Source organism: Streptopelia decaocto (assembly GCF_964273445.1).
Source record: "Streptopelia decaocto genome assembly, chromosome: 1".
Taxonomy (NCBI): domain Eukaryota; kingdom Metazoa; phylum Chordata; class Aves; order Columbiformes; family Columbidae; genus Streptopelia; species Streptopelia decaocto.
In genome coordinates this window covers 156131741-156154177 of record NC_138663.1, presented here as the reverse complement: position 1 = coordinate 156154177, position 22437 = coordinate 156131741, and the positions used below count along the sequence as shown (strand labels likewise).

Genomic DNA, 22437 nt, shown 5'->3' with positions numbered 1-22437 from the left:
AAGTGCGAAAGTTACTGTTAAAGTATTTACTGTAAAGAAATATATTTTTTTTTTCTAATAAGACATGTGGGAAAAGGGGTAAAAATTTACTCTTTGGCAGTAGTCTTTTGCCATCCTTGAAGTTGTTGTAATGCTGGCAACAGCTCTTAAGACCCACATATATTTTTTTTCTACTACTACCATGTTTCCCTCAAAATAAGATCTACCCTGAAAATAAGCCCTAGCATGATTTTTCAGGATTTTTGAGGATGCTCTAAATAAGCCCTACTCCAAAAGTAAACCCTAGTTACAGTTAAAAAAAAAAGTCAATTTAGTGTCCAGGCAGCTATACATGTAAAAAAGTAATAAGCAAAAATAAATGTAAGACCCTGTCTTATTTTTGTGGAAACAGGGTACTATAGTTCTGTGACTGCCTGAACTAAAGTGGAACTAACCTACTGTAGCTTATGCCCCAGCAGACAACTGTTGATGCAAATTGCAATTCAGCCATGTGTGAGCACATTAATGAGCACATTAAATAAAACAGCTTTCATTTTTTAGGGCTATAATAAAGCAAGGTGCACGCCGAGGAAAAAAAAAAGCGTCAATAAATAGGTGTGTGGTTTGACATATAGAGTTTGGAATTACATAAAAGGCTTGATTACTTCCAATTAGTCCCCATTTCCTCACAAAGCAACAGATAAGTAAAAGCAGTTAAACCAGGATTCCTATTGATATGGCTCGATCTTGACATTTTCCTAATTCACAACCGGGTTGACTAGGTGAGTAAAGTACTTCAAACCTCTATTTTCTGCCTAGTTGAGCTGCTATTATTCAGTATTTCTGTACTTCTGAAGACGCAAGGTTCCTTTTGACAAAACATAATGATAAGGAAGATTTTGCAAGTTTGAGCTTTATTAACTGAACTAATGCCTTCAGAAAGGGTACAGTACAGAATATGTGTCTGTACAGAAAGTATATTCAGTTTTTGTCACTTATAAGACAGTTCTGCTGTCTTTTGTGTGGAAACAAAATGTGTGAAGAAAAAATTGGCAGATATTTTATATGAAATGTTATACTAATGTATCTATAGAATGATTTTTTTTTTCCTAAGTAGCAAGTAGTGTAATGGCCTGATACCTTGAAAGAATTGGAGAATTTGAAAAGAGAGATTCCTCTTTGTTTTACATTATCTAGCTGCACAGAGGAAAAATGTATGAAAAGTTTCCATTGTGAGATGGCTGAAATTCTTTGTATCAGAAAAACTCAGTGCCCAGGGCTTCACTCTTAATGGCATCCAAACAAATTCAACCTGAACAGTCCCCCCTTCATGGGCAGGAAGATATTAAATTCCTATAGAGAGATGTGCAAAGCTACAAAATGATCAAATGTTGCAATTATTAACAAACAGAAGCCTGTAAACTCAATGCAATAACTGGCAGCTTCTTGGATAGAAAGTTTGTCAAGCTCCAGGGATTTTGAGAGTTTCCTTTTCTTAATCGTATAATTCTGAATATTCATTTTTTCCCCAGTCCTACTTACCATTACTATCATTAGATACCACCTTTGTTGTGGTTATAACAAGGAAACTCCCCACAGTGAAGATCAGTGCACAGCCAGGTAATTACATTTTATATGTATGTTAACAAGCTTTAATTGTTTTTGTAGTCAACAGGTGCTGTAATGCAAAATAGACAGCTTCCTTAGCTTAAAAAAAAAAACAACAAACAATTAAAAAATCTTAGATTTTAAGCTACCTCTGTGGAAAAAGTGGAGATCGTTCATTGCAGAGAACAGAAGTTAACAGTAAACCCAAACTCAAGCCTCATGGGGTCTGTTATTGCAGAATGAGCCTGTCTGGAATTATTATTCAGGAACATACGAAAAATTTTTCAAGGCTGATGAGAAAATCGTTACATAAAATATGTCTGGTTTGATTCATTGTGCTGTTACTTTGTAGTTATAAAAATTTGGTGTTAGAATTTTAGCATTTATTATGCATTTAAGGCTTTGATAGCTGGTCTCGTTGATTGTTCTGGGTATTTCGACCTTTCCTAGATGCTTCACCTGTGAGCTCTCAAAGGTGTGTATGTGTGTCAGTCTTCATAGCTGGCAGTGTTGAGTACAATTGCTTTGAAAATTGGTGTAGATAGGTAGACAGAAAAGTTTTGTTTTCTGAAGAGCAGGAAAAATAGGCTTTTTTTGGTCAGCTTCTGTTGTCTGTGCTGAAGAATTTTTGCTGTTATTTTTTCTTAATGAAAAGGAGTAAGCTCAGGGTTACTTAAGTTTTCAGTTTTACCATCAATTGACTAGAGAGACAACAGACATAATTTCAGTTTACCCAGTACAAAATTATCCTCTTCTCCTTTTCTGGTCCTTCCCCAGAGCTCTTTTGTTTGGATGCCACAAAACACTGAGCAAGAGGTTTGGCAACAACTGTGTGGTGGCCAGTGTTTGTCACACCAAATGGTGCCCTTGCCTGTCTTGTACAGGTGTCCAGTGTTTATGCTCATGTTATTGGAGAGCTTAATTTGTGGATTAGGAGAGAACTCATCTCTCTCTTTGTTTTACATTCATCCAGTGTCTAGATCATCTACTTGTATTAATGACAGATGATAACAGTGTTTGACATACTCTGCAAGGAAAAACTATTAAAAAAAAATGCTGTGGGAACAAAACTACTATGTTTCATGTCTTATATTTTCTCCCTTCAGTGATTAATTATTACAGATACTAACTTTTTTATTTTCTCTATTGGTTGTTGCCACTTCTTCCACTCTTGGTGAGTTCAGATTAGGTACCTCATCAGGTGACTGATACGTCCAAGTGCAAAGGCTCTGTTTCCATGAAAATAATACTGGCAAGTAAAAGAAAAGGCGAGGACACCCAAAAACTGTATTTTAGATCTTTTTTCCTTAGTGAAGTATTTTTCAGTTTTCATTAATGAAGGTGTTTGACTGTCCCCAGCCAGTAGTTGGGGTGAGAGAGGGAGGGCTGCTGAGCTTAGTTCTCTAAACTTTTACGGTTTTGCCATAGTCTTTTGTGACTGTGTGATGATAAACATTGCAAATGGTTTGCTGTGCATAGCAAATAACCAGTCTGGGTGTGTAGAAGAACTCAGTGCTGTATGCAGATGGTGTGATAGATTGAGGTGGTAGATGCCCCATCCCTGGAGACATTCCAGGCCAGGCTGGACGGGGCTCTGAGCAACCTGATCTAGTTGCAGATGTCCCTGCTCATTGCAGGGGGCTTGGACTAGATGACCTTTGAAGGTCCCTTCCAACCCAAACTATTCTGTGATTCTAAGTTGATCTTTAATTCCCAGAGTGCCATCGTCAAGATTGACCTTGAATGTATCTGAAAGACTTCAGGTGCTTAACTTTTTTGCCAGTAAAACCATGAAGAGGGTTAGTACTTGCACATGCCTGGAGTTTCCAATATCTTGCTGGGGCTGAAGTGCTGGCATCTCTTTCCTGCCTTTTCCTACGCTTTCCTTATTCCTGCTGCTGGCACACTATAGATCAGGTGTTTCTGCACCTGCCTCCTTTGCAGGACCTTCATTGGCAGCGTGGATTTAAAACCACTACTAGACTTGAGTTCAGCACGAGATCCAGCAGCTACTCTCCCTTCTGCCAGTCCTGCGTAGCGGTGGGCAATCAAAGCCCTTCTTTAGTTGAAGCTCCACTGCCGCAGCCAGGAATACAAGATTCACGAGGCTGGAGACCAAATGCCAGAGGAGGAGCATCGTTGCAGACTGGCCATGGGGCTGTGAGGCTGGAAGAAAGGGAGCCTCAGCCTACTTTTTACTTCTGGGACTGCTCATGGATTTTATCCAGTGACTGGTTTTGACACAACTGGGTAAACACAAAATTTAGCTTGGGTTATATGATCTTGCAGTAAGTAAAGTATAATATGGTAAGGAAAAAGATTTTTTGAGGGGTTTATATACTTGTGTATTGCTGTTAATTTATCAACAGAAAGCCTGCACTTGTTCAGCATTAGATTTTAAGAATTGCCTGAACTAAATACCATATTTTTTTTCTCAGAAGTTAAATGTAGCAGGTATTTGAAATATAACTTATCGTTTATATCAGCTAAAATCAGCTGCTCCACTTCTTACAGTCTTTCCAGTTCTAAAGGACCATCCTTTCTGCAGGGTGATGAATAATGCAGGTTAGCTTGTTTCTGTGGGCATTTATTACAGCCACACAGAACAGTTCCTGGAGAGGTTTTCTATTTCTTATTTAGCAGCAGTGAAAATCGCAATTATTCTATTTACTTGGCTTGCCACTATGGCAAAGAGGAATTCTTTGGACTGTGGGGAGGAAATGTTTGTTTTCTCTGGCTGCTGCTTGCATATGCTGCTCCAATTATAATTAAATATGAATATTTACCAATAAAATGGAGCATTTTTCAAATTCAATTAAATTGATATTTATGATCCAAGATATGGGGGACCTATCTTGTGTTTTGTATCATGCTATTCATTACACAAAACTAATAGACAGAGTAGTGAATCAATAAAATATCACCATGCATGTCAGATGAACATTATGGCTGTAAATTCTTCATCAGGAAGAATCTGTAGGGGAAAAAAGGAAACAAAAAGCTAGATCAAAAGCGATGTGTGGAATTAATGTGGAGAAGATGAAAGGAAAGGAAGCGAACAATAGGGTTGATGTAAGTGGAGGATTAAGTAAAGCAGAAGCAATCATTTTTTATGGGACAGATGAAAAGAAATTTAGAATAATTGTTACGGGAGGTGCAAGTAGTGGCAAGTTGAAAATGACATCTATTTAGTGGCCGTATGAAAAATAGGTCTTGTCCGTGATTTGTGCTATCACTCACATCCAAGAAGTAGCTTCCTAATAGCTCCTGTAGTATCAGGTACCGTTCTGTCAATGGCATTCACAAAAGCTTATTGGATTCTTTTAGAAGTTGAAATACCGTCCTAGCATCATTCAACATTGGGTAGCTCCGGATAACAATTTTATTTTAAATGTTCGAAGCCAGCCAAATTTTCCGTTCATATCTGCTGACCCTTAGTATGTACAGCGGTGTGTTAACTACGTTGTTTAAATAAGTGTTTACAGTCACAGCTCTTTACTTGGTATAGCTGGTAACGTGAGATGGGAAATTCTGCAACTTACTTTGAAAGTTCCTAAAATACAGGATAGACTGAAATTACTGTTATGGCAAAGCGATATCTGTTTTTAAGCATGCCAGATGCTGTTAATAATGTCTTAGAGTTAAGCAAAGCCTGTTTTCCAAAAACATGCATAAGGCTGATGCAGAGCTCCTTTACGAGGAGCCCTTTGGGAAGAACCGGGACGGGGATGTTGCTGTGTTTTCTGGGTGTCCTTTGCTGCATCCCCCTGGTGCAGAGGCTCAAGAAGCCCAGACCTGGCTCTGAGAGCTCAGGGTCATCCCAGCCCCTCACAGAGGGGCAGGGGTGCTGCAGAACATCTGTACCTTTGTGCTTGGAGAGGCAGCAGAGGAAAATCTGAAGGGGCAGTGCTGCCTTCTTTCCTGGGCTGTGATCCCACGGCTGTAGGGGAAGCCCTGAGCAGCGAGGTGGAGATGGCCTTTGTTCCCGAGGGAATTTTCTTGTTCATTGGTTTAAAAGGTTCTTCCTGACTCATCCAGTTTTTTGTCCTTTATTCTCTTGCTTTACACCAGTTAAGAGCTATGATGATTACACCTGTTGGAAATTTTCAAATTGGTACTGCTATTTCAGTCTGTTTTCTGTTTGCTGAAGTCTATCTGTAAGTCAAAGCATTGGACATGGTGGTGTTTAGAGGGTCATTTTAAATGGGAAACAAATGTGATGGTGTGGTATTATGTAGGTCTGTCACTGATAATTTGAACACTAACCCTTTCAACTTTTTTCTGTTTTTCATAACAGTATATTCAAGCCCAACTTCTATCCTTGTTGTTCTTTCTGTGCTGTCCTCAATTTGTCACCACTTTTTGAATATTGAGGCCTTGAATTATGGATACATGATTGTACCTAACTCTTTAAAATCCTTTCCCTACCACTTAGAATATGTTTGATTTTTTTTAACGTGTGAAGTTAGCTTTGTTAACGTGGTTTTCTAGGTAGGGCCTCTATATGGACAGGGACTGTTATTGCCTTGCTCTGAGATAATGTCCCTGGCCTTTTTGACCTGGGGTTACACTAACGGCTTTGGCTTTTTATTGAATCCCAAACTCATTTTTTGTTTGCTGGTGTTTCCTTTTAACTTTACTGGGGATTTCCCCCAGTGTTTCTAATTTGCTTTTGGATATTTTTTTTTAAATGTTGTTCAGCTTTTCAAACACTTTCTGTCTACTTCTTCATTTCTCATTTTACCTTCTTTTGCTCTAGTTCTGTATTACATTTTCTGTTAATATATTTGCATAGAACCTCTCAAGTTCTTTAAAACTGTTGAGGAAAGTCTTAACTTTTTTTTTGTTTGTTTGTTTTGTTTTGCTTTGTTTCATTTGCCATATCCTGAATTTCTCACATGAGCTGCATTGATTGTTTGGCAGATTGCTGAAAGCCCTGGTTCTCCAAAGAACACCTTCTGCAGTTATATTTTCTCATATTTTCTGAATTAAAGCTTGTACAAAGCAAAATCTTCAATGGGATATTTCGTCTTGTACCTTCCAGTATCCGTGATGCTTCCAACTACTTTTTTTCCGTTACAATGTCAAAATTAAATCTTGCTTCTTAGTGAGAATGAATTTCACACCTTTTAAAAGAAATTAAGAAGGTGAGCTGGTTGCACATCACTGGAGGTAAACTCCAGTTGTTTCTACACAGTCTGCGTGTGCTGTCTTTGTAGTAACTGGTTGACTGATTTGGACTGGTTTTTTGCTTTAAGAACAGGGATGCCCTGGCAGAGTTTACTGTGGAAACAAGAGCAGAATTAGTTCAGGGGCATTGCTTTCCTTGCGTTGAGCTCTTCTTCTGTCTCTTAGGAGAAGGAGGAGATTCTCTTGTGGAGATTTTGTTCTTTGATCCCTGGCTGGAGCATCTCTGTGCTTTGGCGTGGGGACCATTTAAAATGACTGGGATGGTGGAATCTGTACAATAAGCATAAGAAGGTCCCTGTCTGCTGTGTAGAATGTTTTCTTCAATGCATGTTAGGTAGAGACAAGCCAGGTTTACTTGGCTCAGGAACTGGACCCTTGTTTAAAGTCAGGGAAAAGCAGGAAAACACTGGGGACTGGTAGGGATTTGAATATGGAAGTGTTACGATCCACAGGTAAACTTCTCGCATTTTCCCATCTTTGCAAACTCACCGATGCTTTGTGGCTACACTGGAGAGTATGAAATGATGGCTATTAGGCTGGAAGATTCTGTCTTCTAAGCTTTTAGAAAAAGATATTTCTGAAAGATCCCAGAATGTGTTTAGAGATAGCTCCACAATACAGTTCTATGAAAGATAAGTGTTTTGTGAGAAAAACTTCAAAAAAGAAGTCTGTACATTTCCCATGGTATTTAAACTGGCAAAAGCAGTGGAAACTGTGATGTCTGGATGCCCCATTTGTTGCTGCCTGAGAATCAGATCTCATGATTGTTTTGTATTCTCTGTGTTTTTTTCTGATCTGGTATCTAATTGATATCTAATTCATATCTCCAGCATTTCACAGTGTTGTAACTTAATGTGTGACAATTGCATGTTTTATTTAGGACAGTATAAAACTTATTCTGTTCATGTTGACAACTATTAGAAAGACTTATATTTTTGATTTGCTCAAAGTCTGAATACTTATAGGTGACTAAAATAAAGAGGTTGTTTAGCAGATGCTGACTGCAGTTTTGTAGTTACAGGGTCGTAATCACTTTGTGAGGTTTCTCTGTTGAGGAAATCATCTTTGTTTAATGCTAAAGGATGTAGGTAATCTGCCTCTAATGCCAAATTATTTCAGGGTGTGCACTTCACTTTTTCCCCTACGTTTACGTAGATTGGAAAACTGAATGTTCCAAACAACTTGTGGAACAGTTTCCATATCAACTTTTATGTGCTAACAATGTAATTAAGATTTTTCAATCCAAAGCATAAAAAAGAACTCAAATTCAATTTATATGATGTTTTTGAAGGAAATATTTAACTGGTTTTATTAGCACGGTGAATTTGAGCTTACCCTGGTAAAAGTCTGTAGCAAGCCACTATCACCTATTTAAATGTAAGTAGCTGGAACCATAAGGAAATACTGAATTCCAAGAGGTGTCTATTCACAAACAGTACTTTTATGCCTTTTGAGTGAATGGATGGTAATCAGTTTGTTAACATAAACAATGCAATCCCATTAACTGCTAAGCTAAATAGCATTAGTTGTAAACATCTTTTTTACATTGCTACATGACTTGATTTGTTCTGCTTATGGAAACGCTTCAAAACCTTTTAGCATTTTCTGTTTTGTTTAAGTGGCTTATAACTCTTCTGATATCTTCTCCCTACTGCGCCAGCTTTGCATCCTTATCCCTTGTGCACCAACCTGTGTTATTCCCTTTTCTATTTATTCCTGGCACCTCTGGAGCAGTAACATTCTTATTGCCTTTTCAGGGCTTATTTTAAAAGCTCAAGGAAGGGTTTCTAAAGAGGGAATATGTCTGCTTTTACTCCTGGTAATTCCTTATAGTTCTTTCTTCTCCCTGCAAGATGGCTGGTGTGTTTTGATAAAAATGAGTGTTGTTGTCGTGGTGACAGTCAAAGATGCCCAAGAAAGATGATTCAAGTGTGTGGCTGGGAAGCAGGGAATGGTGGAAGGGATTTGGTAAACATCTGATGATGCCGTTGCTTCTGACCAGTTCATGAAAGTCATCAAACACTGGCTTTCATTTTGAAGTTATTAAACTTTGAAAGAAACCAAATAATGGGAATAGGTTTACAGGTATTGTTTTATTGTGTCTAGTGTCCTCTTCCCCAATGCTGATTTTTCTTTCAAAAATGGAAGTAGCTCTTTTTTATCTTCTGGCTGTAAGAAAGAAAAGGTCTCCTACAACCACCATTTTTCTTATACTTGGGAAACTTTAATTGAATAGATTAATGCAGCATACAGAAGGATGGCTGTTTGATTAAAGGGCATACATTGGATCACAGATTATATGAAAACAGATTTGGTTTTAAAAAGAGTCAGATTTGGTTCTGTATACGCTTATTGTCCTGGAGTGTCTGGGGCAGTTTGGCGAAGACACGTAACAGCAGATATTTTTCATGTAGCTTTTAGTTGAAGTGGTGGGGATATTGGAAGGGCCACTGGTGACCCCTATCCTGTTGTGACAGCTGAGAGCAGCAGGTTGGAACTGCTGGATGAAGCCCATACCCAGTTGCCCACTGTACTTTCTTCTTGTCACTACACAATGTCAAATCAAAGACACTTCCCCACCCCCTCCAACTGTTGCTTATTCTAACCATTGACTAGTTTAGAAGAGAAGGCAGCCTTGCTGCCACGGTGGTACAATGGGAAAAGTCACTGAAATCAGTCATGAACTCTGTCCATTGTGGGCATTCACACTATGGAACTAGGCTGAGGTGTAGTTTAACTTCCAAGTATAATAAAATGATGCTTTTCTTTCTCATTAGCTGTTTTAGAGCCCACTGATTTTGTTGGATCTCTGCTTGAAGTTGTGAAATGGTGTGGTATGCTTTGTTTAGACCAGCATGAAAGCCTGCCTAATGCATAGTTCTGAGTTTAGAAAGGAGATGGAAAGGAGGCAAGTAGGAATTAATTTTTTTTTTTTTTAAATTTTGGAGATTCATGTGCATATGTTGGTCTGCCTGTCATCTTTTAAAAATAATCTTCCTAATTTGTATGCTCTGCTGATGTTTTCTCAAATAGATGTCTGTGTAGTGGTACAGGGAGTTCCTCAATAGCCAGTATCAATTTCCATCAGTCTCTTCCAATTAAGACAACAAAAATTAGAGACGTGAGAGTTATGTCTGACTTGTCAGCACCACGTTGGCTGTCAAGGCAGAAATTCATTAATTCTTGGATCTAAGCTTGAGATCCAGCTTCTGGTGATTCGGTCTCTATTAAAATAAATGTTAGCTTATGTATCCTTATTGCATAACTTTCACTAAATAAATATGTGTATTAGATGAATGCTTTTAAAAAAAAATCTCTTCCAAAATATGTTATTTGTCTAAAATGGTAGCATGAATTTTTAGCGTGTCACCTTTTGTAGTGGCACTTCAGTATGTTATTCTGTTCTTTTGGAATTTGTACTGTTGGGTGGGATAGGGCTTGGGATCCCTGTCTGCCTCCGAAGGGAAAGAATGGGAACTCTGTAGCTGAAAGTCATTTAGGAATCAGGCTTGTGTAATGATTTGAGTACAAAACCATGAATCATGATTCAAAAGCTACTAAAACAGCAGTGTCTACCTTATCACTGTTTTACTGTCATATTTTGAACTCCTACCATAATGCTCAGAATGACCCAGATTCTGTCCCTGGCCTCTATGCTGGACCCCTTTTCAAGACAGAAAACAAGAATATCCCCAACACATTTTCCTGTCGCCCAAGGGAAGCTGGAGTGCGGTGTGACTTTGAAAGTGCCCGATATGTACAGGAAAATAACAGGTGAACCTTCTGCACCATTTTTCACCAAACTAGGAGCAGGACCTGTAGCCAGGCTGGAGGCCATTGAGCTGGGCAGAACCTGGGCATTTGTCTTGGTAGAGCAACTGGAAGAGGAGAGCAAGGCATGTTCTTTCTTCTTCCCGTCTATGTTGGTCCTGTAGCAGTAGACACCCGTATTCCCCAAACCAGCTGTGCTTTTTATAGCCGAAGCTGTTGCCAACAAATGTCAGTGATTTTCTTATAGCTGACTGGTTTTTTGTGGCTGTATTTTTAACTCTTATATATAACTTTAGTGGGCTCAGGCAGGTTGCAAATATGAGACGTCATCTTAGTAATGGCTCCACAAAGAAAACTGAAGTAGTGAAACAAAGCATTTGCCACAGTGGAGCCTTTTTTGTTGTGTACAGCCTCTCTGCTAAGTTTTAGAGAGCATCACTTCCCTGGTGAATGCTCAAAGAAAGCCCTTGTCGGTGAGAGGTGAAGAAGGCCATCGCTTCTCTCTCTTGTTTTGTTTTAATTCTGTTGCTGTGAAGCTGAGGAGCTGATTCCTGTTGTGTGCTGCTCTCCTTGGTCTCTAGGCTGGCATGCTCCCATTTCTAAAGTGAGATATACTAAAGCAGCTAAGGGTAGTTTGCATCTGTATGTGCCACTTTAAAGAAAAGAGATAATTTGGATATGTGCACGCATGTTTGCTTTATTCTAGTGGTCATGGGCTATTTGCTCTTCTTGTGATTAAGGACTGCCCATTCTGTGAATGTGCTTAATACTTTGAAAACTTGAAAGAAATGATGGCACCCCACACAATGTCAAAATGGGCATTTGAAGTAAAAGCCCAGCAATTCACATCTTCTGGTCTTGTTCATGGAGGTAAAAGGCTGCCTTGATGACACTTAGAGCAAATGAATTTCTCTCCCGCAGTCAAGCACTGAATGAATTGCTTGATCTAGTTTGGTACAAAAGGACATGATCTATAAATAGTTAACAGAGTTTTCTGCAGGACAAGCGATCTATAGACTGGAACTCTCTCTTGGGGTCTTTTAAAAAATAAGTGCTGATATGAACAAAAGGAAAGTTTGTTTAAAAAAAAGGAGACCTTTTTAATGAGATTAAAACTCACATACTTTGCCTTCCTTTTGAAAGCATCTAGCCAACCACTTCAAAAGTCCAAAAAGCTAACCTTATAGTCACTTGAAGGAAAGAAGAAAAACAGTCAGCCTGTTAATCTGATGTGAATATATCGTCAATAATTACAAGCTGAAAATGCAACCTAAACCAACTGGTTAATTTGAGTCAAAGAAATTGCTGTCATGTGACCATCAGTGAATTCAGTTTTTATTTAAAAGCCACTGTTTTGGGCTTAAAGGAACTTAATGCATTATGACATGAAGTCATGCTTACTTTATGACATTTCTATGAGTTTGTCGATACTGTTGGCCACTGGGTCTCTCTGTGCTATTAATATTTGCTCTTCCACGCACTTTTTTTGGCAACTGATCTAGCAGGTTTTTAGACCATTGCTTACTGTGATAAGCTATACTTGTAAAACATTTTAGTGTGCTAAAGGAAGCATCCATCTACCAAATTTCTTCATGTGTCGTTCTCAGAAGAAGGCACAAAAAATAGTTATCTATGGAAACAAAAGGAAGAAGCCTCCTTTTTTATGGCATTTTCAGCTTCGATTCTTTTTTCACTGACAGTCATCGGTGTTAATGTGGGTGTCCCTAAAAATGCCTGTAGGACCTGTGCATGTAAAATTGGGGTGTTAGTAGCAGTGTTGCATGTAGGCCAGGGTGGTGATGATGGCAAAGGGACTGGCACGTGTTGCAGGTGTAGATGTTAATCCAGTGAGTGTCTTCAGGTACGTGCTAATGTGTGTATGCACCACAGCTTGCACAAGAACCTGTGTGCAAATATGACTGGGCAGAGCTTAAGAAGTAGAAGTAGGGGTGGGGAAATGTGTTCTAAAATTTGGTTTTATTTCTCGTTCCTCTACTCTGATTTTACTGGTAATAAATTAAACTGATTTCCCCAAATCTAATCCGTTTTTCCCATGACAGTAATTGCTGGAGTGATCTTTCCCTGTTCTTATCTCCACCCATGAGCTTTTTGATATATTTTCTCTCCTCATCCAGTTGAGAAAGGGGAATGATAGAGCAGCTTTGGTGGGCATCTGGCATCCAGCCAGGGTCAACCCACTACAACTGACCCGATTGTCTACTAAGCGAGAACATTGAATATTATTTACCTTGATTTTAGCAAGTCTTTTGAACACCATCTTGCACAGCCAGATGGATAAAAAGGTGGTTGAGTGGTTAAGCTTAGTGGATGATGGTAATGGGTTGTACTCTAGTCAGAGGTCACCAAGGGTCTGTGTTGTGAACAGTCCTGTTCAACAACCTTATCAATGACCTGAAGGAGGCAATGGGAGTGGATGGTCATCAAATTTACAGAAGACATAGAACTGGGGAAGCTGCTCAATACAGTCAAGGGCAATGCTGCCACCCAGTGGGACCCAGACAGGCAAGAGGAATGGGCTAATGGGAACTATGTATAGTTAAACAATGTCAATGTCTTTCTTGTGAACACAGTATCTAGATGTGGTCTGAGTTTTGAGTAGAGTGGACTAATCACTTCCCCCTGTCAGCGAACACCACTTTTGTTAGCAGAGCACAGGGCACTGTTAGCCGCTTCTGCTGCCAGGACATGCTGCTGACCCGTTCATGCCCAGCTGACACGTCTGCCCACATCTCCAAGTCCTTCTCCACAGAGCTGCTCCCCAGCTGGTCAGGTCCAAGCCTATATCTGTGGGCTCTTCCTTCCCGCATGCTGGACTTAACAATTTGTGTTGAATTTCGTGAAGTTTCCATTAGCCCCTTCCTCTTGCCTGTCTAGGTGTCCCTGGATGGCAGCCCTGCCCCGGAGTATGTTAACTGTTTGCCCCAGTTTTGTGCCATCTGTAAATTTGACAAGAGTACACTCTGTCACCTCATGTCAAAGGCTTTTTGGGTCATGAGACCCTGAGTGGCTGGCAAATACAGTCCGAAGAACAGGAGAAAAAGCATATACAAGAAGCTTAACTAATAAGAACCACCCACATGGGAAATCTTGATGGGTTTCTTTGCATTTATGAAAGACAACATATGAAGTACTGTTTGGTTGACACTATTCCTAATGTGCCAGGTTCTATGCCCTTTTTATTCAAAGTGCTTAGAGACAACGTAGGGCAGTTGGAGAAAATTGTATGGGAAGACCCAATAATTGCCAAGACAACTCTGCAAGTGACCACCAAGTCCTTACAGCTTCCAAGTGGCCAGTAATTTTCATGATAAGGAATTCTCTTGTGGTTGTTAGCTTTGGGAATATACAGAGAGATGCAAGATAGTTTTTGAGGTCTTCTGCTGATGGGGAAAGAGTTTTTTATGTTGATGACTAGCAAAATATTTTACAAAATGTACAGGGTTTTATATGTCATGCTTCTAAAGGAAACCTTAGACTCATCAGCTTCGTGAAGGCTTTGCTCTCATTCCTAAGGATACATGGGACTGCAGAAGGTGAGGATGATAGCTTTGGTATGGGACAGTTTTCATTTGCCTCTTCTGTTCCACATACTTCTCCATTAGCTGGACAGTAGATTAGATGAGAATTTCAGGAATTTTGTGGGAACTGTTTGGGAACCAAAACCTGCTTTGTCCAACTCAATTTGACGTAGTCCGAGATCGCTACAGACTTACTGAACATTGCTGCCTACAGCTGGAGCTTCTATGGCCACACCAAGCTATGAGCCCTCTGCCCATCCCCTCTTCTGCACTAGAATCAATACCTATCTTTTACCTGACTTACAAAAATGAAAATAATCTTGCTATTTTGGCACACGTGGTAGTATTTAGCAATAATAGAGGTAAAGAGGCTTCTGCCTGAGACAGTTATTTTTCCCAGAGAAGATGACATCTCTTCCAGGGCATCTTAACTTTGTGTAGGCTTGAGGAAAGTCCTCAAATATATGTGATACCTCACAATTTGCAACAGTGATACTTGCTGCCATTATTCCTTCCTTGCAGGATGATTATGGTTTCGGTTTGTAGAGTCCTTGCTGCCCACTGGATGTGCCTTAGATTTACAGCTAAATTGATGCCACTTGAAGGAACCGAAGTCTATGACACCGAATATTTGTAAATCTCCTATGAATAGTAGTGTCTGTTGTCCTGTAAGGTAACATCTTCATGGGCAGCTATCTTGATCAGAGAAAGAATTCAGCCAGTCTGCAGAGGGTGACTTTTGATTGATTTGATCGACTAGGGAAAGGCATCACTTCTGCTGTAGCACGAGGTAGAATTGAGGGGTGTGAGGAGTCAGGGTAGGAGTGGCGTAACCCAGTAGTCAGGGCCAGGACTCTCTAGGCCAGGCGTTAAACCAAAAGCTTCAAGTTAAAGTCAAGCTAAACACTGTACTGGGAGGCAAAATTGGAACCGTGGGATTAAATCAGCAGCCTTAAGTTAGTCAGACTTGAGGCTGGCATGAGGAACTTCAGGCATAATGTTTTGAAGCATCAGTCAGGAAACAACTGGTCAGGCTGCCCTCCAGTCTCCTGGAAAACCACCTTCATTTCCAGGAGAAAAAAAAGTGACATGTGCCAGATGTATGTGAGGCTCTGCATTAGTAAATTAACAGGGCTGTAACACTCAGGCTTGTGCTACCTCCTTTAATTGCCTGACATGCATATAGAATGCCAAATGATGTTCTCTAAAGGAAACTGAATGCAGATGATGCTTTGCAGCTCTTTGCACTATTGGTTAGCTGGTACCCATCACGCTGAACATCAGGAACTCGGTTCACAAGAGGTGAAGGGGCTGCTACTTATGTAGTTCAGGTGCATACCAGCAAAAGCCTGCATAGTTGTCACAGCAGAGTAAGCTGTTGACCTTTTTCTAGCATCGTGTCTTGGACTTGTCATTCTTCTTTCTGAGACTGCATTTACAATAGCTTTTGAATTAGAAATAATTGTAAAGGAGGACCAGGACTACTTTTATCCTTTATGCACTTACACAGGGACAAACAATCCTATTTAAAAAAAAAAAATTTAAAATCCACCATGACCATGCCACATGGACATAGTGTAGCAATGATTCAAATAACTATAGTTACTACAGAGTAATTCCCTTATGCAACACAACACAATGTGCACATGTGTGCATTCACACACATGCACACACTTGGAACTGAGTAGTTGAGGCTAAAGCTGGACTGTGTAGCTGTGGTGTAAAGTATTATGTGGCCCGCTGCATGAGGGATTTGACTGGGATCTCCTCCCTACAGTTCAAGTGTTAGTATCCATTGTGTGATGATTTGTTCCTGGTTGTCTTATGATCACAGAGACAAAAGAGGAAATAGTCAATGTAACTCTTTTTTAGTTATCCCCATGTCCCCCTTCAGCCCCTCAAGACTAAAGCAAAAAGGCCATGGTTCTATTGCAGTATTTGTTAGGTTCCATTATCATATCCATCGCTAGAGGAGGAATGAAGGCAAACGCAAACTTTTAACAAGTTCTTTGGACATATTATGTATTCCCCTACCTTCACCAACTAACCTTGCTTGGCTGTTGGCTGCCGAGCTACTAGGTAAAGCATTGATTTGATTCTAACCCCCATCTGTGTTTTGTTTGTTTGTTTGTTTGTTTGTTTGTTTTCTCTCCTTCCTCTGCTTTCCCCTCATTTGTAGTGGAAGTAACATGCTCACTACACAGTAAATCTCTTACCTTCAGTCCTTGTTCATTTTCTCTAATGGCCTGACCTCCTGATTTTGTTATCCTACCTATTGGAGCTGTGACAGCCAACTTCCTTGTGATCCTCTTGGCTTCACATTGTCTTCCCAGTTGCACATATTGTGGTGATTCTCATGTGAAAGCATGTAAGAGCCTGTAGCTCTGTTCTGCAAGAAGACTGCTGCAACTTACTGGGGTATGCATTAGTTCAAATAACACTTTTTCCCCCTGGTCCCGATCCTTTATTCTTTCTTGAACAGGGAAAATACAGCAGAGGCAATATATTGTCTGCTGTTTCCTGCATACAAGCAGCTTTAATTTTCCTAGAGTGCTGTGGTTTGTTTAGACCCTCTTTCAGGGTGGTTTCCACCAGAAATATTTTGATAGTAACATAATCTAGAATCAATGATGGCTAGACTTGCATAGACCCTTGTGAGGGATTTTAAACAGGTCATTTGCTGCTGTGACACACTTGGTTTACTTTTGTTCATCTGTACAGTGATAAAAGAGCTAATGATTAAATTGAGTTCTGTTGTGGAGGTATTGACTTGCATCTTGCCACTGAAACACCTTTCCCTAGGACTACAGGTATCAGCTAGAGATTTTCTGAGGGTGTGCGTGTAAATCCCACAGTGCAGCAAGCCCACTGTACAGTTGAAATGTCTTTGGTGGCCAGTAGCCTGGTATGCTGATATCCCTGACATTCTGTGTGTGATTCTGTGATGCCTTTATAGAATGTCCTGAGCTGGAAGGGACCCACAAAGATCATTGAGTCCAACTCCTGTCCCTGCACAGGACAACCCCACAGTTCACACCATGTGTCTGAGGGCTTGTCCAGTCTCTTCTTGAACACTGTCAGGCTTGGGGCCGTGACACCTCCCTGGGGAGCCTGTTCCACCACCATCTGGGGGAAGAAACATTTCCTGATGTCCAACCTAAACCTCCCCTGGCACATCTTCCTGCCGTTCCCTCGGGTTCTGTCACTGGTCACCAGAGAGAAGAGATCAGCGCCTGCCCCTCCTCCTCCCCTTGTGAGGAAACCATCTCCTCTTCTTCCCTGGAGAAATGTGGTAGATGATGTTTTCAGACCCAGACTCCAGTGTAGACAGTCTTTCTTTGGTTATAGCAATAGTAACAGAGAGCTTTTTAAGTAATTGGCTTCCCAAAGTTCAGTTACTAATCAAACAGGGGTGAGATGGAGCCCCAGATTTGCTTTTCTCCATTTGGAAAGTGGTGTTTGTTTTGTTTTGTTTTGTTTTTTTCTTTTCTCTCTCTCAGGAGTTTGTGAAATAAAGACAGTATTTGCTGATTCAGGTTCCAGCTGCTTTGCAGCACTCTGGCAATGCAAACCAGCTGCCGGTCTGGTTTAACTTAAGCTGGGTTTATGGCTGGTTTGCATCACTGGAGCAGTGTAAAGTACCTGAAGCATGCCAGCTAATCTGGCCTATTGGTGAACCGTTATAAATGACTTGTTTTTCTTCATGTTCTTTACATGTCACTTTATTTATAGTTAAAGCCCCTAGAAATTGAGTAGATTGTATCACTAAAAGACAGATTTTTGTGTTCTGAACTAAAGTCTATAAAATTAGAGGTTCTTTAAGCCAGAGTTTTTCTTCTTAGCTGAAATAAAATTATCAAATTACACATTGCTTGTCTGCACTTGTCTGCTATGGATTTCTTTTAAGTTACACTAAGATTACAGTTGCCTGTTCTTGTTATAAGACGAAATAATGATTAGTCTGAGATCTAAAAGAGCAGGGTTTATAAGTTTTATTTTTCAAAATGTGGGCTCAGCTTTTATTCTAAATGAAGTATTTTTCTTCTGCTTTACTAAGAATGTATGCAATATTTCCGTCATTATCAATATTGTCTGTAATTTACTGATTGAAAATATTTTAGATATTCCGAGAGAAGAAAGAAATCAGCTGACCATGATTTTTCTTCTGTTTATAGTAAAACATATAACTGAAATGATAATTTACCTACCTTGGGTGGCATGATGAATGTTCAAAATGTGCCACAAATATTAACCACTCATTATATTAATCCTTGTATAGTGTGTATTTTTTTTTTTTTTTTTTTCCCCATGATCCAGCTCTTTCTCTGGTACTTTTACAGTGTTGAATGCATGATGTGTATTTTTAAACAGTATTATATAATGGAAGAATAAGAGAAGTGTCATTAAGCTGCTCTGTTCTATGCTTTCTTCAGAACTCAGGATTTTTGCTCTTCACATAAGAATATTTTTGTATAAAGATTACAGGATGATTTTTAAAATATGTATTATTTGTGGATAAACATATTGGCATTCAAGTCAGGAATTGTATTCCTCTGATCAACTGTATATTGGAAGAAAACATGACAGAATTTGCGAAGTTTTTTGGACTTTGAGGCAAAACACAGAAGAATTAATTACTGCCTCCTATTAATTAAGATAACAATGCAAAACCCTTCATTAGAAGCGTAGGAAAAGTTCTTCCTTGGTCCTTGGAGAGAATATTATATGCAAGCCCCGTTGTGTGGGTTGCAAGGTGTCACTGGAATTTATATGCATTACTTGTCTAATTGCAGTAAATGTAGCATGTCCAGATAGGTTTAAAAGTTGGATGGCTGTTTGCTACTTGCTGGAAATCACTTGAAACCTTGCTACTCAGAGGCAGCTGTTCACAGGTCCTTCACCTCTCCCCAGAGAGAGCTGGAAGACTCTGTTGTTGGACCTTGTCTTTTATGGCAGAAGCAGTAAACATGACAGGTTGTTTGGGAGCCATCTGTTTTAAAATGGTTGCTGCTTTGTATGCAGTAATGAACTTGAGATCAGTTTTCTGTCTGTCTTCATGGTAACAGCCTTGTTTGGTGTCACAACAGGTGGAAGTTGATGGGATGAAACTAAACGTGACCAGCGAGTGGAACCTGGCTTCACCCTTATTGTCTGTCACCATTGATGGCACTCAGAGGACTATACAGGTAAATCCACCAATGCTTCATTTGTAGAGCTGAGGTAACCAGAAGCCTTTGGGTATACAAATAATAGCAATATGTGGGGTCTGAACTTTTGATACATCATAAAAATTACGTGGTGTGCAAATAACATAATCTTTCTGCTTGGAGTGCATCTAGAGCTTCAGTGAAGCGAACTTGTCTCAGACTTACTCATATAGAGTTTTGAACATAGAATCATTCTGATTGGAAGAGACCCTCAAGATCATAGAGTCCAACTGTTAACCTAACCCTGGCACTAAACCGTGTCCTTAAGAACCTCATCTATGTGTCCTTTAAACACTTCCAGGGGTGGTGACTTAACCTCTTTCCTGGACAGCCTGTTATAGTGCTTCACAACCCTTTCCATGAAGAAATTTTTCCTAATATCCAATGTAAACCTCTCGTGGTGCAACTTGAGGCCCTTTCCTCTCATCCTATCACTTGCTACTTGGGAGAAGAGACCAACCCCCTCCATGCTACAACCTCCTTTCAGGTAGTTGTAGACAGCGATAAGGTCTCCCCTCAGCCTCCTTTTCTCCGGGCTAAACAGCCCCAGTTCCCTCAGCTGCTCCTCATCAGACTTGTGCTCCAGGCCCCTCACCAGCTTTGTTGCCCTTCTGTGAACTCTCTTCAGCACATCGATGTCTTCCTTGTAGTGAGGGGCCCAAAAGCAAACACAGATAAGTTGTTGCTTATTTTAGCCACAAATCTACCCCAGTTGCTAGGATCTCTTTACTTGATGACTGTGAGGAGATAGTTACTTAATCACTTAAAAAATAAAGAACAGATTACTGTTTACAAAAAGGTTGGCTCCTGCAGTAAAATTATTCTCTTCCTCATGTTTGGATTGCATTCCGCTTTTGGGCCTTTGCAGATTGGAAGTTGCAGGACAGTGCATCTTACATATGACATGCTTTCGTATATGCTTTTATGAAATGTGATCAGTTCCATGACTTGAAAAGAAAAACGTAGAAAACATCCCAAACGTATTTGTTTCTGAGGAAAGTCTAAAAAGGTTAATGCACAATGTTCCTTCTGAGCAATAATGTGTTGAAAACCAACTCCAAACAAAAGGATGTACCTTTAACTGCCATGCAAATTTTCTGAAGGCAATGCTAGTCAGGACTGATATACTTCTTGAGAAATCATTCATTTATAAATGTATATTGATCCTGGAAGTAGTGAAAGGAAAATAAAAACTTTGAGTTTTTAAAAATGTTTTTACATAAAGTGTTAGCTGTTTATTTTGTATATATTTATCAGGGGTACAGTGGTCAGATTTCTGATAATTTGCAGTGCAATATGTGAACTTATATTTTCATTCTCACCTCTGGTAAATTACCCAAATGAAAATGTTATTTTTGCTGTGACTGAATTTAAAAGACTGCAATTTGAAGATTAAAAAAAAAAAAGTATCTTTCAAGGACAGTGTTAACTAAGAAAGAAATTTTCATCACATGCCCAAGTAAATTCTGTACTTAAGTTTTGTACATTTCATGGAAGGTTAATGCCAGTGTCAGGGCTTGCATATGTCTAAAATAATTTTGTATTGTAAAGCGTATTTCTGTATTTTAATACTGGTCCTTTTTTGCTGCTGTTTTATAAAGGAAATTCCTGATTTTGGGTAGGAAACAATACTGATGTATGAACATACAGTGTCTGTCTAGGAGAAAAGCATTATATTTAGAAGAGAGAACCATATTCAGAAGGCCTCATTGCAAAGTATATTGTAACTATATCACAGAATGTTAGGGATTGGAAGGGACCTCAAAAGATCATCCAGTCCAATCCCCCTGCTGGAGCAGGAACACCTAGATGAGGTTACACAGGAATGTGTCCAGGTGGGTTTTGAATGTCTCCAGAGAAGGAGACTCCACAACCCCCCTGGGCAGCCTGTTCCAGTGCTCTGGCACCTTCACTGAGAAGAAGTTTTTTCTCAAATTTAAGTGGAACCTCTTGTGTTCCAGTTTGAACCCATTGCTCCTTGTCCTACTATTGGTTGTCACTGAGAAGAGCCTGGCTCCATCCTCATGACACTCACCCTTTAGATATTTGTAAACATTAATGAGGTCACCCCTCAGTCTCCTCCAAGCTGAAGAGACCCAGCTCCCTCAGCCTTTCCTCATAAGGGAGGTGCTCCACTCCCTTGATGATCTTTATTGCCCTGCGCTGGACTCTGTTCAGCAGTTCCCTGTCCTTCTTGAACTGAGGGGCCCAGAATTGGACACAATATTCCAGATGTGGTCTCACCAGGGCAGAGTAGAGTTGGAGGCTGGATACAGGTCCCCATATACTAATAGCAGTAAAACCTGTTCATTAAGGTGTAATATTTGAACTGGCACATAAAATTAGTTTTGAAATCAACCATCCTGAGATCTGAACATGCTCTCTTTCTAGGAGCTGAGCCAGCAGTAGTGTTACTTGCGCTCCTTGAGAATGACCATGTTGTATGAAATGCTGCAGGGCCAGCAATGAGCTGGCTGCATGGTATCCATCCAACAGAATGTGGAATAAGCACATATGTTGTTTCTTTCTCAGATGGTATCTGTAAGTCATTGCTTTTAGCAAGGAAACCCAGTAGCTGGAAAAGTTATTAATATTTTGGTGTGTGTATGTAAATTTATGGGAACCTTAAACTTGACCTCTGGTGTCCTCTCACTGGAATCTAAATTGGTTTTTTGGTTATATATTTCTCTAGACTTGCCCTGCTGCAAGAACCAAATTAGACAAGTGTATTCCCGTAGGTCAATTTGTCTCCAAAAGCAATTGACCCCTGAGTCTCAAAGTATCTTCTTTCAGCACAACTTAGCCTAGAGCCATTTAAGCAACAAATATGGATGAATCGAATAATTCCAGCTGTGCTTTATTAATTTTCAGCCAATCTAATTTCTCTTCATAGTTGGTTTCATTCTTCTAAATTTGCCCAACCAAATACAGTCTTTGTGAACATTAGATTTCTTTGAAGGTTTGATTTATGCACCTTGGGCTCGATCCTGCAGTCTGGCCCCAATCCAGCAAAGCACTTAAGCATGGGAGCAGGAAATAAATAATTTTTAAATGTTTTGGTTTAAAATGTATTTATGTAAATTATAGTCTAGACATTCAGATTGTTGCATATCTGTCGCACGTTTAAAAATAAGTAATTAAGC

The 22437-nt window shown here is 39.7% G+C and overlaps 1 protein-coding gene across 1 annotated transcript in view; it reads left to right on the top strand.

The window, feature by feature from the left end:
* PCCA (propionyl-CoA carboxylase subunit alpha) overlaps nucleotides 1-22437 on the top strand; it is a 287256-nt gene that overhangs the window by 188994 nt on the left and 75825 nt on the right. The window contains exon 20 of the mRNA XM_082058341.1: nucleotides 19175-19273. Within this exon, the coding sequence (XP_081914467.1) occupies nucleotides 19175-19273 (99 nt within the window). The remainder of the gene's footprint in view (nucleotides 1-19174; nucleotides 19274-22437) is intronic.